Genomic DNA, 13,748 nt, shown 5'->3' on the forward strand with positions numbered 1-13,748 from the left:
TGTTACAGACGGCTCAGTGATTTAAAGCACTTGCCTGGGACTCCAGATCCCACTTCCATAAACTTCAAGGTTGACCTTGGCAAAATCTCTTAGGCTGGAATTTCTCTTGCCTGAAAATAGCCCTCTAAAAGCTCAGCAATCAGGCTCCCTCTGCAGCCGCTGGAAAAAGAGAGACAGACACCCTTTTTTTTTTTAATCTCAGATAGGTATGTAAGAAAAGGGGCATGAATCACTCTCTGGAGATACTAGTCTCTCTCTGTATTGACTGCTAAGGGTTCTCACATGACTACTTTGCACTTAACCCCTGAAAGTTGAATTATGTGAGCAAGGACAAGAATTTTAAAAATATACAGGTCCCACATCTCAATTGCAGAGGGAATTGAGCAGTGCAGTCTTGTAAATACAGGCTTCAGAAGCTCTGCGCTGATGTTTCTGCTTTGTAAAACCCAACCGTAATTTTTCCTGGTGAGGTTTAAAATGAATGTGAGATTCTCAGGTGCTAAGAAGACATAGAGACAAACACACAGCATTTATTCTCCCTGCCGGTAACAGCTGCACTCGGTTGCTGGTGGTAGATATTGTTCACAGCAAACGGGCCACCAACCTATCTCTACTGATGCGTTCCCGAGACTTCAAGATCCTAAGAGATGCTCCAGTCTCCTTTATGTGGATCCACTGCAGCTGTTGGAGCCCAACCCAACTCTTGAAACTCTTTGGAGAGGTCTTCTGGAAGGAACATGAGCAAACAAGACAAAGAAAGAGGCAACAATGAATATCTCTGATACCAGCCAACACCTGCTAAATATGAACGTTATGCTCTGGAGGGAAAGCAACCTCTAGGACAGCCAGGTGGTAGCTTGGCATTGCTCTGGAGTCTCTTCTCTGCATGTGCTGTTGACCTCAGACCCTGTGTCCCTCCCAAAAAACACTGGGTGTTTGACTGCAGCACCCAGGTGAAGGTGTCAAAAAGAAGAAACAGGAGCTTTCAGGGGGCAGCTCTGAGCTGAGATGGGCTAATATCCACCTGAAGGTTCCCAAAGGTACACTGATGACCAGGAAGCCCGGAGCAATGACACATCTTATGCAGCCCAAAGTCTATGGGATGAATTCAGGAACAAATACCTGAATTTCCAGTAGGACTTGTCCCTTTCCTGCCTCAGAGGGATAGAAATTCACAATAGCTGACTGTAGCAAGTTCCCTCAGCCTAGAGGACACAGAGGAGGAGAAACGGGACTCCTGCTCCGTGCTCCCTGCACCAATATCCTCCTGGATAACCACAAGAAACTAGCCAAAAAATGACAGTCACCAAGGCTGCCTTAAACTGAAAACAGGGATAGGACTCAGCTTCTGGCCAGAATCAGCTTACAGATAGAAAAAAAGAAAAAAAAAAATAAAAAGAAGAGGGACAATAAACCCACCCCACCTCTTTTTCTCCTCACTTCTTCCTGCAGCTGGGCAGAACCTGGGAACCTCCTTGCTCTCAACTCCACGAGGCACTCGTGAGCAAGGTTTCGGGGGTGCTCGCTCCTTGCACAACCACATTCGTTGCTTTAGGCCACTCCATGTCCCCCTGTCATCCTCCTCCGCCTTGGGACCAAGCAAACTGAGTGCTGGTTAGGTTTATTTTTTACAGTCGCACCTAACAACGCGTCTGGCCCGCACCTCCAGCCCCAGGCTGACGCCTGTGCACCAAGGTCACCCTCAAGGCTCTGGCTGCAGCAGGGAGAGCCGAAGCACCAGACAACCAGCGCCGCGCCAACGCGTTTCGCAGGGCTGCACGCAGCGTTGTGCAGCCGGGGGTGAAGGGAAAGCATCCTTTCGATGCTCAGGGACCTTCTTATCAGGGCGTTCGGGGCGGCGGGTGTTTTTACCATCCGCCTGTCGTTGGTCCTCGCTGCAAAACAGCCTTCCCTCCATCCATCCCTTCCCAGCCCTGGCCCGCTGCTGCTGCAGGCGGTAGCACCGACAGCCGGCCGGCTTGAGCTACCAAAAAACAGGCTCCCGCCAGAAGGTGGTGCCCATGTCCCGCGAAACACGGGGCAAGGGGCTTCTCAAACGCGCTCCGCTCCGGGGCAGCGCCTGGAAACCCGGGGGCGCCCCCCGAAACGCTCAGAGCCAAACCAGCCGGTGCCGGGCTCCCTCCGAGGCGGGGGACGCATTTTGGAGGTGTAACGAACCTGCAGGGTAGCTCGCCGGGGTGTCGTGCGGTGTATTTTCTCTTACGCGTTTATACCTTAATGGACTTTTTAATGAACAGAGCCCTGCAACTGTAATTAGGAGTTTAATAAAGCCCTAATCCTGCCTGGATAGTCGCTTGCTGTTTAAAGAGCTCACGGCCCTGAACCAAGGTGCTTATCTTTGTCTAAAGCCACACGTGGATCCTGATTTCTGAGCAATACTTTGATGCTGCCCCAGTTTGCTCTTGATGGTCTATCAAAGGCAGATGTGGAATGAGGAGCATGGAAAGGTCACAGATTTGCTTTGATATATGAAGGCACCAGCTAAAAACACCAAGAGAGATACAAGCTCCAGCCAGTCCTCCAGCATTTTCTTGTCTCCTGCTGTCTGCTACTGTACTGGCAATTTGCATTTCTTCCCTCCAGCTTGCTGCTAGCCAGACATCAGCGGGCTCCCTCCTCAGTAGCTGCAGCAGCGTGCAGGTACCGCTCGCTTACTTGGCAAAGGTTACGTCCCCTCTCCAACCAGCAGCTTGTCACACACTGCACCAGGATCTGGAGTGAGGGTGGGATGCTGCAGGGCACCTACGTCACGTCCCTCGTTCCCTCTGCAGCTCTGTGCCACAGCTCCATGGCAGCAGTGGGTCACTTCACGGTCCTCATCCCCCAGAGGAGACACCACTGCCCCAGGCAGCAGCGCACATCACTCTCAGCAGTGGTTCAGGCAGGTCCCTTCTCCGTCAAACATCCCCTCTTTGCAAAAGGGTATCACCACGGGGCTCTGAAGTACAGCAGAAAGTTGCCAGGGCACAATCCAAAATGTTTTCTAACACATGGGCTTTGTGATTTACAGTTACCTCTTCTTACCACCCAAAACAGATGGAGCTTGGAGAGATCGTTGTGGCTGACCATCCCAGTGAGAGGCAGTTGTACACGGAGCAGAAGCCAAGAGCCTACGACCTGCTGGGCAGAAGCGTAAATCGGATCCACCAAGTTTTCGGGTATCTCACAGGAGAAATGAAGGAATACGGAGAGTGGATGAAAAGTAAGCAGAGGGATATGTTTGGGACTCTCTGTCTATGAAGAGCTAGCTGGGGACACCTACACTGCCCACAGCACTTTCAGTGGTGGGGCAGGAACCGAAGGGACCTCCTGAGGCAGAGCAGAGGCAGCGTGGTCTGAGCTCACTGCAAACTTCTGGCCTTTGAACCCAGATCATTTTATTCTCAGCAGCGGGATCTCACTGCGTCCTCTTGCCATTACCATGGCTGCAGGCGTAATTCAGCACAGGCAAAAAACATCTTTTACGCTTAATCAGTTAGGTGTCATTAGCATCACGCTCCTCATAGCAGCGCCCGGAATCACACATCAGGGCTGGGGGTTTGGTCCTGTTTGGAAGTGCTTTGGACCAGCGACCGTCTCCTCGTCTGTGTGGGGGCTGAAGAAGGGGACTTGACTGCTAATCGTGTGGGCAAAGGCTCTTGTATTACCAGCCCTGGGGGAGCAATAAGCACCATGGCTGTTCTGTTCTGTTGCTATAAAATACAAAGCAAGTACTGATCTCAAAGGTTTACTGTCCAGACAGGAACAATACATGAGCAGATGGTCCGCGTTACCCAGAATTATTAGGGATTTGGGGCTTTGAGAGGCCATGTAAGACTGTGGGTCCTCTGTCAAGGCTAGGTTCGTTAGCAGTACCACTCCAGCAACGGGAGAGAGATAAGAGACAGCCGTGCACGCAGACAGGCTGTGCGGTGGCTATCGGTGGTGGAGGATGAGGGCTGAGATGCCTCCGGGCAGGGAGCTCAGCAGGCTGGCACTGTGGTCCCCAGCCACCAGGGATCGTCTCCTCCTGCTTTCTCTTTGCTCTAGTGGTCCACGCTTGGTAGACAGCTCTTCTTATTCAATGTCCTGAAAAGCTCTGGCCGCTGCTCACTGGTTATATTTGAATACTTATAGTTAATACTTGTGTCTAAAACCAAGAGCATTGCTGATACATTTTATAGCTCAACGCGGAATATTATTAGTAATTATTCCAGAAAAGCCTGATTATTTTTCTCTAAGGAACTCATTCCTCCCGGGTTGTAACTGCCTGGCTCCCCAACACCACACAGCCTGAGGGATGCTTGGCAGCCGTCCCTCAACTTAGAATCACGGAATCGCCCAGGTTGGAAGGGACCATTCAGATCCTCTAGTCCAACCATCGACCTAACTCTGACAAAAACCACCACATGCGCTCCAGCTTCTTGGGAGGGCTCCCCAGTGCTGCTGAAGAGATGCGGAGTGGTACCCAGCCTTTCAAAGGGCCTCTATTTAAGCTAATCTCACCAGAAAGCAAAACATGAGAGTTTACTGTAATTACCACACAGGGAAGTGGGAAGGGAGGGAGTGCGGAAGAGAGGAGTTTTTAGGAGTAAGTCATTGCCCAGCTTCAAAAAGTAGTCTGGCACTTCATGCTGTGTCTAATTAACAATCTAAACTAATTGCATTAATTTTAAATGCTTACGAAGATGAAAGCTACACATACACATTGCATGAACATATTGCACGTGTAAGCAGACCCTCTTGTCTCATTTATTCTCCTTGCATCACGTTTAATCACACACAGCAGAACAGAAATGGTTACGGCTCTCCCAGAAGCGTGGCAGAAAAAGACCTTAAGTCAATTTGCAGTAGAAGAGCCAGCAGCGAAAAGTTACTGCAGTGCTACAAGACCCTTCTCTGCCCATGGAGGTCACTAGCACGTGCATAGATGTACATGAGCACGTACATTCGACCACTGTACACAGATACCCGCAGACCCTGCACTCACCTGAGGTACCCGAGCTTGGTTCCCGTTTGCTCGGTCCGGGTTCAATAGTCTTCTCCAAAGAGCAACGGCTCTTTGTCCTTTGGAAATGCCTCTTTCCCCTGAGCACAGTCCATGCTACAGTAACTATTTTCTTAATTTAGGTTCTTCGGTTCCCAAAGTACTTTCTAGACACCTTTGACAGCTTGACCCCATCCCCTATATACACTGTACTTCCATGTTCTGGTCCCTGCAACAGCAAAAGTGCATCCTTTTCACATTTCCCTATCTACGTACAAAGTAGTTTCAGTCTTTGCTTAAGTCACTCTCTACGTCTGAATTATCCACCAAAAAGGGACTACCTCGTCACTAAATTTATAGCAGAACCTTAAGCAATCTACCATGCAAGAAAGACTATTCAAGCCCTTTTTTATGAATCCCTCCATGAACTTTACAGCAGTGCCCAGTCCATCCCTATCAGCTTTTCAAGTGCGAGATGCAAAATACGCTCAGACAGCAATAAATCAGAGACCGGTTTTACAGTCCTGTTGATACATCGCCTCTGTTCCGTGGCCAGAAAGCGACTGTAGAGATGAGCGTGCTTTGAGGGAGTCCTGCTGAAACGACGCCTTATCGCCAGCATTTTTATTTGATCTCCTCCAGATAAGCCTCTAATGGTCCAGCTGGTGGACTGGATCTTGCGAGGGACCTCTCAGGTGATGTTTGTCAACAACCCTCTCAGCGGGCTGATCATTTTAGTGGGGATCTTCATCCAGAGCCCCTGGTGGATGCTGACGGGCTGTATTGGAATGATCATGTCCACATTAACTGCGCTGGCCCTCAGTCAGGACAGGTAGGTGGTACCTTGCATCCCAGCACTTAATAAAAATTGAGCTTTATGGTATCAGGAACCTGCTGATGGGTCATAGCCCCACATTTGAGTACATTAGAGACAGCAGATTGGAATTCCTTACGGATGGTTTGGAAGCAGTTAGGTGAGGACAGAGCTGTGGTCCAGGGAGAACAGGCCTGTGCCCACAGTTGGCTGTCTTTGTAAGAGCAGACAGTTACCGCTCTCTGATAGCCATTGTCACAACCATGTGGGTCCTTTGGGTCACGAAGAGCTCCCTATACCATCATCGTTCAACATTCTCCACACTCTCCCCTTCCACACACCAGTCAATGCAATATGGCAGCAACCTCACTGCTTTTTCATCCCTCACCTCCACTCCCTTCACCAGGAGCAGGACCCTTATAAATTGCATTTCAGTGGGTCCCTGTGAGCGGTCACCATCGGCACAGCTGGCTACCTTGCAAACATTTCTTTCCACTGCAGATCAGCCATTGCAGCTGGGCTGCACGGCTATAACGGGATCCTGGTGGGATTGCTCATGGCCGTCTTCTCCGACAAAGGCGATTACTACTGGTGGCTCCTTCCTCCTGTGGCGGTTATATCGATGGCCTGGTAAGTGTCACTTCTCCTCCCAGGGACAGTTCTCAGAGAATGAGTAGTCCTGCTATATACAGCTTAAACACAGTGGAAGTCCCCTCTGCACCAGCATCTCCAGCCACGGTGTCACCAGAAAGCGGCATCCATTGGTGCACGGAGCTCGTGAGGCACGTTGGTGGGAGGTGGAGCGCGCAGACAACACTGATTACAGCACACGGACACAGCAGCCCCACTCACACGCTCTGCAAATGGCCCTCATCAAGCAGGGCTCACCCAGGGAGGGTGTCATTGTCCCCAGCACCGCAGCGGTTCTTCCCCATGCAGGTGCTGGAGCCACCCCGTGCTCTCCCACAGGGTGAATTCGATATTCCCCCTCTCAGATACGCAGCCACTCACGTGCAAAATTAATTCCTCCAAGTAACTCCGAACGCCAGGCAACGTCCTTTCAGCATTAAATTTACCATTTCTAAATACGGACGGCACTGCAGAATCCATTTAACAGCCTTAACTGAAATTAATTCAAGAGGCACGTTTTAATCACCGTTAGCGATAAGACGCAAGTCATTACTGCATTTCACTGCTTTTAAGATCAGATTTTTTTTTTTCATATTTTATTTCTTTAGTCACTCTCAGCCAAGGTAGTTTTGTAACAACCTCTCAAAACCCAGGACATGTTGCAATAATGTTTATTTTGTCTTGTCTGCCAGAATTCTTTGAGCCTTTTTATTCAAACTTTTCCTCCTCCATTTAGTTCACCAGTCTTGAGAGTAGAGATGAAAGATTTTAAAACTAGACATTTCAATGATTTTTTCAACTGATACTTTGAATTTCAGCTTTAGAAGTCAGCATTTCTTTAATTGTTCCTTTTTTTTTTTCTGAGAAGATACATAACTGGCAGAAGCTTTGTATTTCAGCACAGAAATTAGGACGCCGTTTTCACCAAAGTGCTGATTTTTTTCCTACAGCTACAAGCAATAAAATATGTAAACTGCTCTGGGAACCAAATTTTTCATAAAGAATAGACTTCATCTGAGATCATACAGGGAGAACAAAGCATTTTTTCCACTGGTAGTATCTACACAACAGGACACAAGATGTTGCTTTTGAAATGCCAAATAGTTTGAGTAGGTTTTGGGTTTTTTTATTAGAACCAGCTTAATGACTTTCTAAGACTCAAATGCAGCTTGTTGAAAAATTCAAGTCTTTAAAATGAATTTTTGTAAACTGTGAGATGTCCACTGCCACTTGGAGGTTGACCATAAGAGCTGCTCAGCTCACTCGTATCAGGAAAGCTCAGCTCACTCGTATCAGGAAAGCTCAGCTAGGAGCGGCAGAGCACAGTCTGTTTTCATCAAGGACAGGACCTGGCCTTTCACTCTCTTCCATAAGCTTTCTGGGCCCCATAAAAGCCAGATATTATCTTGCCAATATGACCCCACAAAGGCATTCATGCAGGACATTCACTTAAAGTGGAAATAAGGCAGCCTGGAAATGTCCTGAGGAAAGCAGATCTGGTGAAGTTTGTAACTCCAGTTCTACAGCCAAGAACTTTAGGGACAGTCATGCTATCTCAAGGTTTGCACGCTTTTTAGTATTCAGCCTCTCAATATTTTGAGGACCACACCAAACACTTCACGTGTTAAATATAGTCAACCATGTTTCTTAAGAAGGAAGCTCAGTTTTCAGAAAATGCCATATGATTTTTGGCTGGTACCACAGTAACATCAGTCTCATTGACACAAGCAGGAACATCAGTCAAGGGCTGGGTCATGGCTGGCACAATGCCTTTCACAGCTCTGCTATAGTGGTGGCTTTGTCTTATGCTCTGTCAGGCGCCATATGTCCTAAGGACTCATTTCCCCAAAACAGTGTCTAACACAGTAAATATTTTACATCTTTCTTAAGGGAAGGTTTTCCGTACTCTTTGATCACCTCTTCTGCTTTATTCCTCCTCTAGAACTCTCTTCTGGTGTCTCTAGGATTCTCTCCTGGTATCCTTCAAACTATTTAACGCACGAAAAGCCAATTACACCATTTCCAACTCCCTCTTGCCTCATCAAGACAGGAGCTTTTTTAACCATCTAGAGCTCCCCAAAGTTCTTCGGGCGGCATTCCCAAAATTCTGTTTCTTATTAGATTTTTCTACAGAATAAGAAGCCAGATCGCCTTTCCCCATCCATGTCTCGATGCTGTAGGGATGCATTTCTTCCTTGGCTCCCTGCGCATATCCCAGCTAGCAGAGCACTTGCACGCTAGCCAACTCTCCTGAGAGAAGGGTGTGGAGTTTTTGCCACCCATGAATGGATGTGATAGTTGCTGCAAAAAGATTAACAGCGCTCTGCAACTATTTGTCCGATGCAGGATAATATATAAGGGTGTTCACTACCTGCTGTTTCTAAAAGGAATGGCATTGGCTTGCATTTACCAGAGCTTACGGCCAAAGTGGTAGGCTATAGTTTCACCACTGTAATTGTTATGAATAAAATTGTACTTGTTTCTCTTCTCCTTCTGCTCTCAGTCCAATCCTATCCAGTGCTTTGGGATCCATCCTCAGTAAATGGGACCTTCCTGTTCTCACTCTGCCCTTCAATATTGCGGTGACTTTGTACTTGGCAGCCACAGGACACTACAACCCCTTCTTCCCTACAACCCTCATCAAGCCTGTAGCCTCGGCGCCCAATATCACCTGGTCTGCAATCAATGTGCCACTGGTAAGCTTCACCCCAACAAGTTTATGCCCTTTCATTAAAAAGGTGAGTGTGAAGGCATTCAGCTTGGGATAACAATTTCACATGGGTCAGAATGGCTATACATGTACAGCCAGCAGCAATTCACACAAATATATGGCTCGGTTCAGCCTGTAGAGGACAGTGCCACAAAATCCCCAGGGAAAGTCCTGGCTGATCCAGCAGAAAGGCTGATTGAGCCTCGGGGGAAAAAGCTGCTGAACCTCTCACCTCACCTAAAACTGGACTGCCCCAAAACAAGTCTTCAGTGCTGGCAATACAGAAGCACATCTGAATACGCACTCCCACTGTCCAGATGTGGTTAAAAGAACACCAGCAAGACAGTCAGTGACAATGTGAAAAGACAGAAGAAACATCAAAATCCTGAAAGAACAGAAACTCATTTATACCCAGTCCCCTCAGGTCTAGCTTTAGCTCTGGACAATCACCTTCCCAAAGCAGCAGAATATGCTTCATATAATATACAATACATTCAAGTCAACCAGGCCCACCATAGTATTTTTGGCTAGGAAGGTTTCCGTTTTTCTCCCTCACTAAAGTTACCTAAGGAAAAAAAAACACACACACACACAAAAAAAAAAAAAAAAAAAAACCAACTCCTATCCACCATATTACCATCCCAAAAGATATAAAATTCCATCTTGGACTGATGAAGCTCAAACCAAATAGTGAACTAACTCTGCTTTCAAGGGCACGAGAGCCCACATTTACCCCTTGGTCCCACTCAGAGCCAGGGTTGCTTCCTTTCTTTCTGACAATTTGCTTGGACAAAATAACTGCTGTGTCCTCTTGAGTACAAAGATACAACAACGTGCCCTTTTCCACTGGCTGCTGCAGCTCTTGCAGTCCATCCCCGTCGGTGCCGGGCAAGCGTACGGTTGTGGAAACCCCTGGACTGGAGGCATCATCCTTGTTGCTTTATTCATCTCCTCCCCACTTATTTGTTTACACGCTGCAATTGGATCAACAGTGGGGATGTTTGCAGGTAAGAAATTTTTATCAAAGTTAATTTTTTAACCAGGATATCTTGACACTAAACCATTTTATGACTCTGTCCAGACTTTCGAGTTGCATGGGCTTGGATGTACATGGGACAACACTCCCATTTTTGAAACTGCTTCTAAATTTGGAAGGTCTTACTGAGGGTCACACAGCATGGTGAGGGCAAGAACAAAAGCAGATTTTCTTTAAACTTTGAATTTGTTATTACATTTGTAACTCGGACTGGTGGTTTGTTCCACCTTGCTTAACCCTCCTGCCATTGGGTATGATGAATCCCATGGAGATGTTGATAAGGAAACCTAGAGGAATAGTTTCAGAACTGACCCCTTGCCACCACAAGTATTTTAAATTACTACCACATGCCGATGTCTACCTCAGAGCTCATCAGCCAATGAAAAGAAACAGCCTTTTCCGGGATGTAGTTCATTCTACCCTGCTGCAGATTTGTAAAAATAGCTAAAGAATACCACTCAAAATGGCCTGTCTCTCCAGTAACAAGAGAAACAACCTTAAGTTAAGAGAGATGAATCCGACCCTTGAAGTTAGGCAAGATTAATGCCACTTATGTGACTGATTGTAGTAAAAAAATACGATGGCATAAGTGTAGTCTGAGACTACAACCTCAGAAAAGGCCCAGTCAGCCAACGCTAAGGTCTTTGTGCTCTGACGCACTTTGTACAAGATGTGAGCTGCCTTACCTTTGCGTTTTTAAACAAAACTATCCATGATTTCTGTGGTAAAGAACATTTGGCAAGTTTTGTACAGGTCTGATATTTAATCTACAAGAGGAAGTTCAGGGGAAAGTATCTGGGGATAAGCACGGCAATGAAACAGAAGGCAAATGCGGCCATTATACTAGGAAATGTATTAATATTAAGAGTGACACAAAGGTGGCCTGTGCATGATAATATTGTGCTCTTCTTTTTACTGGTACTCCTGAAGCCTTTGACAAATCCTGTAGAAGCACCTATGGGGTCAGGTTTGGAGCAGACCCTCAGCTCCCAAGCCAGTGGGAGAATTCCCACAGCAGTGACAGAGTGACCACCTCTAGTATCTAGACCACAGCTAGCAAAGGTCACTAGGAAGAGACAGAAAACGCTGCTTACTCCCACAAATGACACTCGGCTGCATCTCTGATATTCAAGATCAGGGTATGTATGAGGTTTAAACAGCATGTTTGAGTGCAGGTTTCTGCGAGAAGGACACCCAGGTGAGAAGGTCTTCCTACACTCTGGCCGGATCCTCCACCTGGGGGAGATCTGTGGGACTAACTGCAACACACTCAGTGCCTGCGCAGAAAGTTTTGCCTGAAAGAAACCTTTGAGACTGGGCCTAATTCCAACCCTAGGGACATTATCAGAGCTCAAAAATAATGATCTCCAATTAATTTCATCCTTTTTTCTGCATGTGCATCGTACGCAAGTGTTAACACGGTGAAATTCATCTAGATGTCACAGGGAAGAGGTGACGGATTTCCAGCAAGTGACGGGTCCTGCAGATACCTCTCACACCTGACCTGACAGCCTTGCCTTTTGTCTTGCAGCGCTGAGCATTGCATCACCCTTTGACAGCATCTACCTTGGCTTACACAACTACAACTGCGCGCTGGCGTGCATTGCGATTGGGGGCATGTTCTACGCCCTCACCTGGCAGATTCATTTGCTGTCACTTGCCTGCGGTACGTGTCTTTTACATAAAGGAAAGATGAAAATGTATGCAGCCAGGCACTCTATGGGCAGTACGGGTTTAAGAGTCAAATACTGCTCTGCTGCAAAACTAGGTCCTATGCAAGAGCTATTTCTGTGACGGCGTCAGAGTTGAGATTGGATGTGCAAGCTGCAAGCGCAGACAGAAGGGCCTGAAAGCATCTAGGAAGGGTGGAAGTGCTGTTTGTGAAAGGAGCACAAGCTCTGCCAGGTGCAGAAGGTTAACAAATTAGCAACCCAACAGATTCATAGAAGCTGCCTTTTCATAACTATATGTAGCATTAGAGGAAGTGTCTCACAAGAAGAGAGCTGTTGCACAAGATCAGTTTAAAATACAACTACCCCATGACCCCATCTCCAACAACAGCCAAAACCAGACTCTATGGGAAGAGTTTAGAAAGTGTGTAGCATATATAAAATCCCCGTGAAGGTTCACTCCAACCATTTGCATTTCAGTAGTTTCCTGTCCCGAGCACAGTTTCTGGGTTGCTCCGTAGCTTTCCCTTCGTCGGCTTTGTCCTTGGGTGCCTTATCTCCTGCTTTGCCACCTCTGACCTCCTGCAGCCAGCAGGCCCATGGCTAACTGCTCATGGTTTGAAGCCACAGGACAGACACTGGTGTAGAATTTCTGTAATGCCCCACTGCACACAGGTCAAGTTGTGCCAACTGATAGCAGAAATACCACCACCAGCTGCTCCTGACAAAAACACATTCTTCGTTCACCATCCATCTCCGCAGAGCAGATGGGACCCAATGCAGTCATAAAATCACGGAATTATAGAATCATAGGGTTGGAAGGGACCTCTGGAGATCATCTACTCCAACCCCCTGCTAGAGCAGGGTCCCCTAGGGCAGGTTGCACAGGAATGCGTCCAGGCGGGTTTTGAATGTCTCCAGAGTTGGAGACTCTACCACCTCTCTGGGCAGCCTCTTCCAGGGCTTTGCCACCCTCAAAGTAAAGAAGTTCTTCCTCATGTTTAGGTGGAACTTCCTATGCTCAAGTTTGTGCCCGTTACCTCTTGTCCTGTCCTTGGGCACCACTGAAAAGAGCCTGGCCCCATCCTCCTGACACCCACCCTTTAAGTATTTATAAGTGTTGATAAGGTCCCCCCTCAGTCGTCTTTTTTCCAGACTAAAAAGACCCAAATCCCTCAGCCTTTCTTCATAAGAGAGGTGTTCCAGTCCCCTAATCATCTTCATAGACCTTTGCTGTACCGTCTCCAGCAGTTCCCTCTCCCTCTTGAGCCAGGGAGCCCAGAACTGGACACAGTACTCCATGTGCGGCCTCACCACGGCAGAGTAGAGGGGGAGGATGACCTCCCTGCACCTGCTGGCCACACTCTTCTTGATGCACCCCAGGATGCCATTGGCCTTCTTGGCCACAAGGGCACATTGCTGGCTCATGCTCATCCTCTTGTCCACCAGGACTCCCAGGTCTCTTTCAGCTGAGCTCCTCTCCAGCAGGTCAGCCCCCAACCTGTACTGGTGCGTGGGGTTATTCCTTGCCAGGTGCAGCACCCGACACTTGCCCTTCTTGAATTTCATAAGGTTCCTCTCTGCCCAACTCTCCAGCCTGTCCAGGTCTCTCTGTATGGCAGCACAGCCTTCTGCTGTGTCAGCCACCCCCCCCAGCTTGGTGTCATCAGCAAACTTGCTGAGGGTTCACTCTATCCCCTCATCCAGGTCATTGATGAATATATTGAAGAGGACTGGACCCAGTACTGACCCCTGGGGAACACCACTCGTCACTGACCTCCAACTAGACTCTGTGCCCCTAATCACTACCCTCTGAGCTCTGTCTTTCAACCAGTTATCTGTCCACCCCACTGTCCATTCATCAAGCCCACTCTTCCTAAGCTTCCCTATGAGGATGCTGT

The 13,748-nt window shown here is 47.8% G+C and overlaps 1 protein-coding gene across 2 annotated transcripts in view; it reads left to right on the top strand.

Annotated features, from left to right (window-relative positions):
* Positions 1 to 13,748, top strand: part of LOC134508698 (urea transporter 2-like) — a 304,867-nt gene that overhangs the window by 287,410 nt on the left and 3,709 nt on the right. For both annotated transcript variants that reach the window (XM_063320620.1, XM_063320619.1), the window contains 6 exons: positions 3,058 to 3,223; positions 5,630 to 5,819; positions 6,303 to 6,431; positions 8,935 to 9,127; positions 10,001 to 10,148; positions 11,709 to 11,843. In XM_063320620.1, coding sequence (XP_063176690.1) covers positions 3,058 to 3,223; positions 5,630 to 5,819; positions 6,303 to 6,431; positions 8,935 to 9,127; positions 10,001 to 10,148; positions 11,709 to 11,843 — 961 coding nt within the window. The remainder of the gene's footprint in view (positions 1 to 3,057; positions 3,224 to 5,629; positions 5,820 to 6,302; positions 6,432 to 8,934; positions 9,128 to 10,000; positions 10,149 to 11,708; positions 11,844 to 13,748) is intronic.

Source organism: Chroicocephalus ridibundus, chromosome Z (genome assembly GCF_963924245.1).
Source record: "Chroicocephalus ridibundus chromosome Z, bChrRid1.1, whole genome shotgun sequence".
Lineage (NCBI taxonomy): Eukaryota > Metazoa > Chordata > Aves > Charadriiformes > Laridae > Chroicocephalus > Chroicocephalus ridibundus.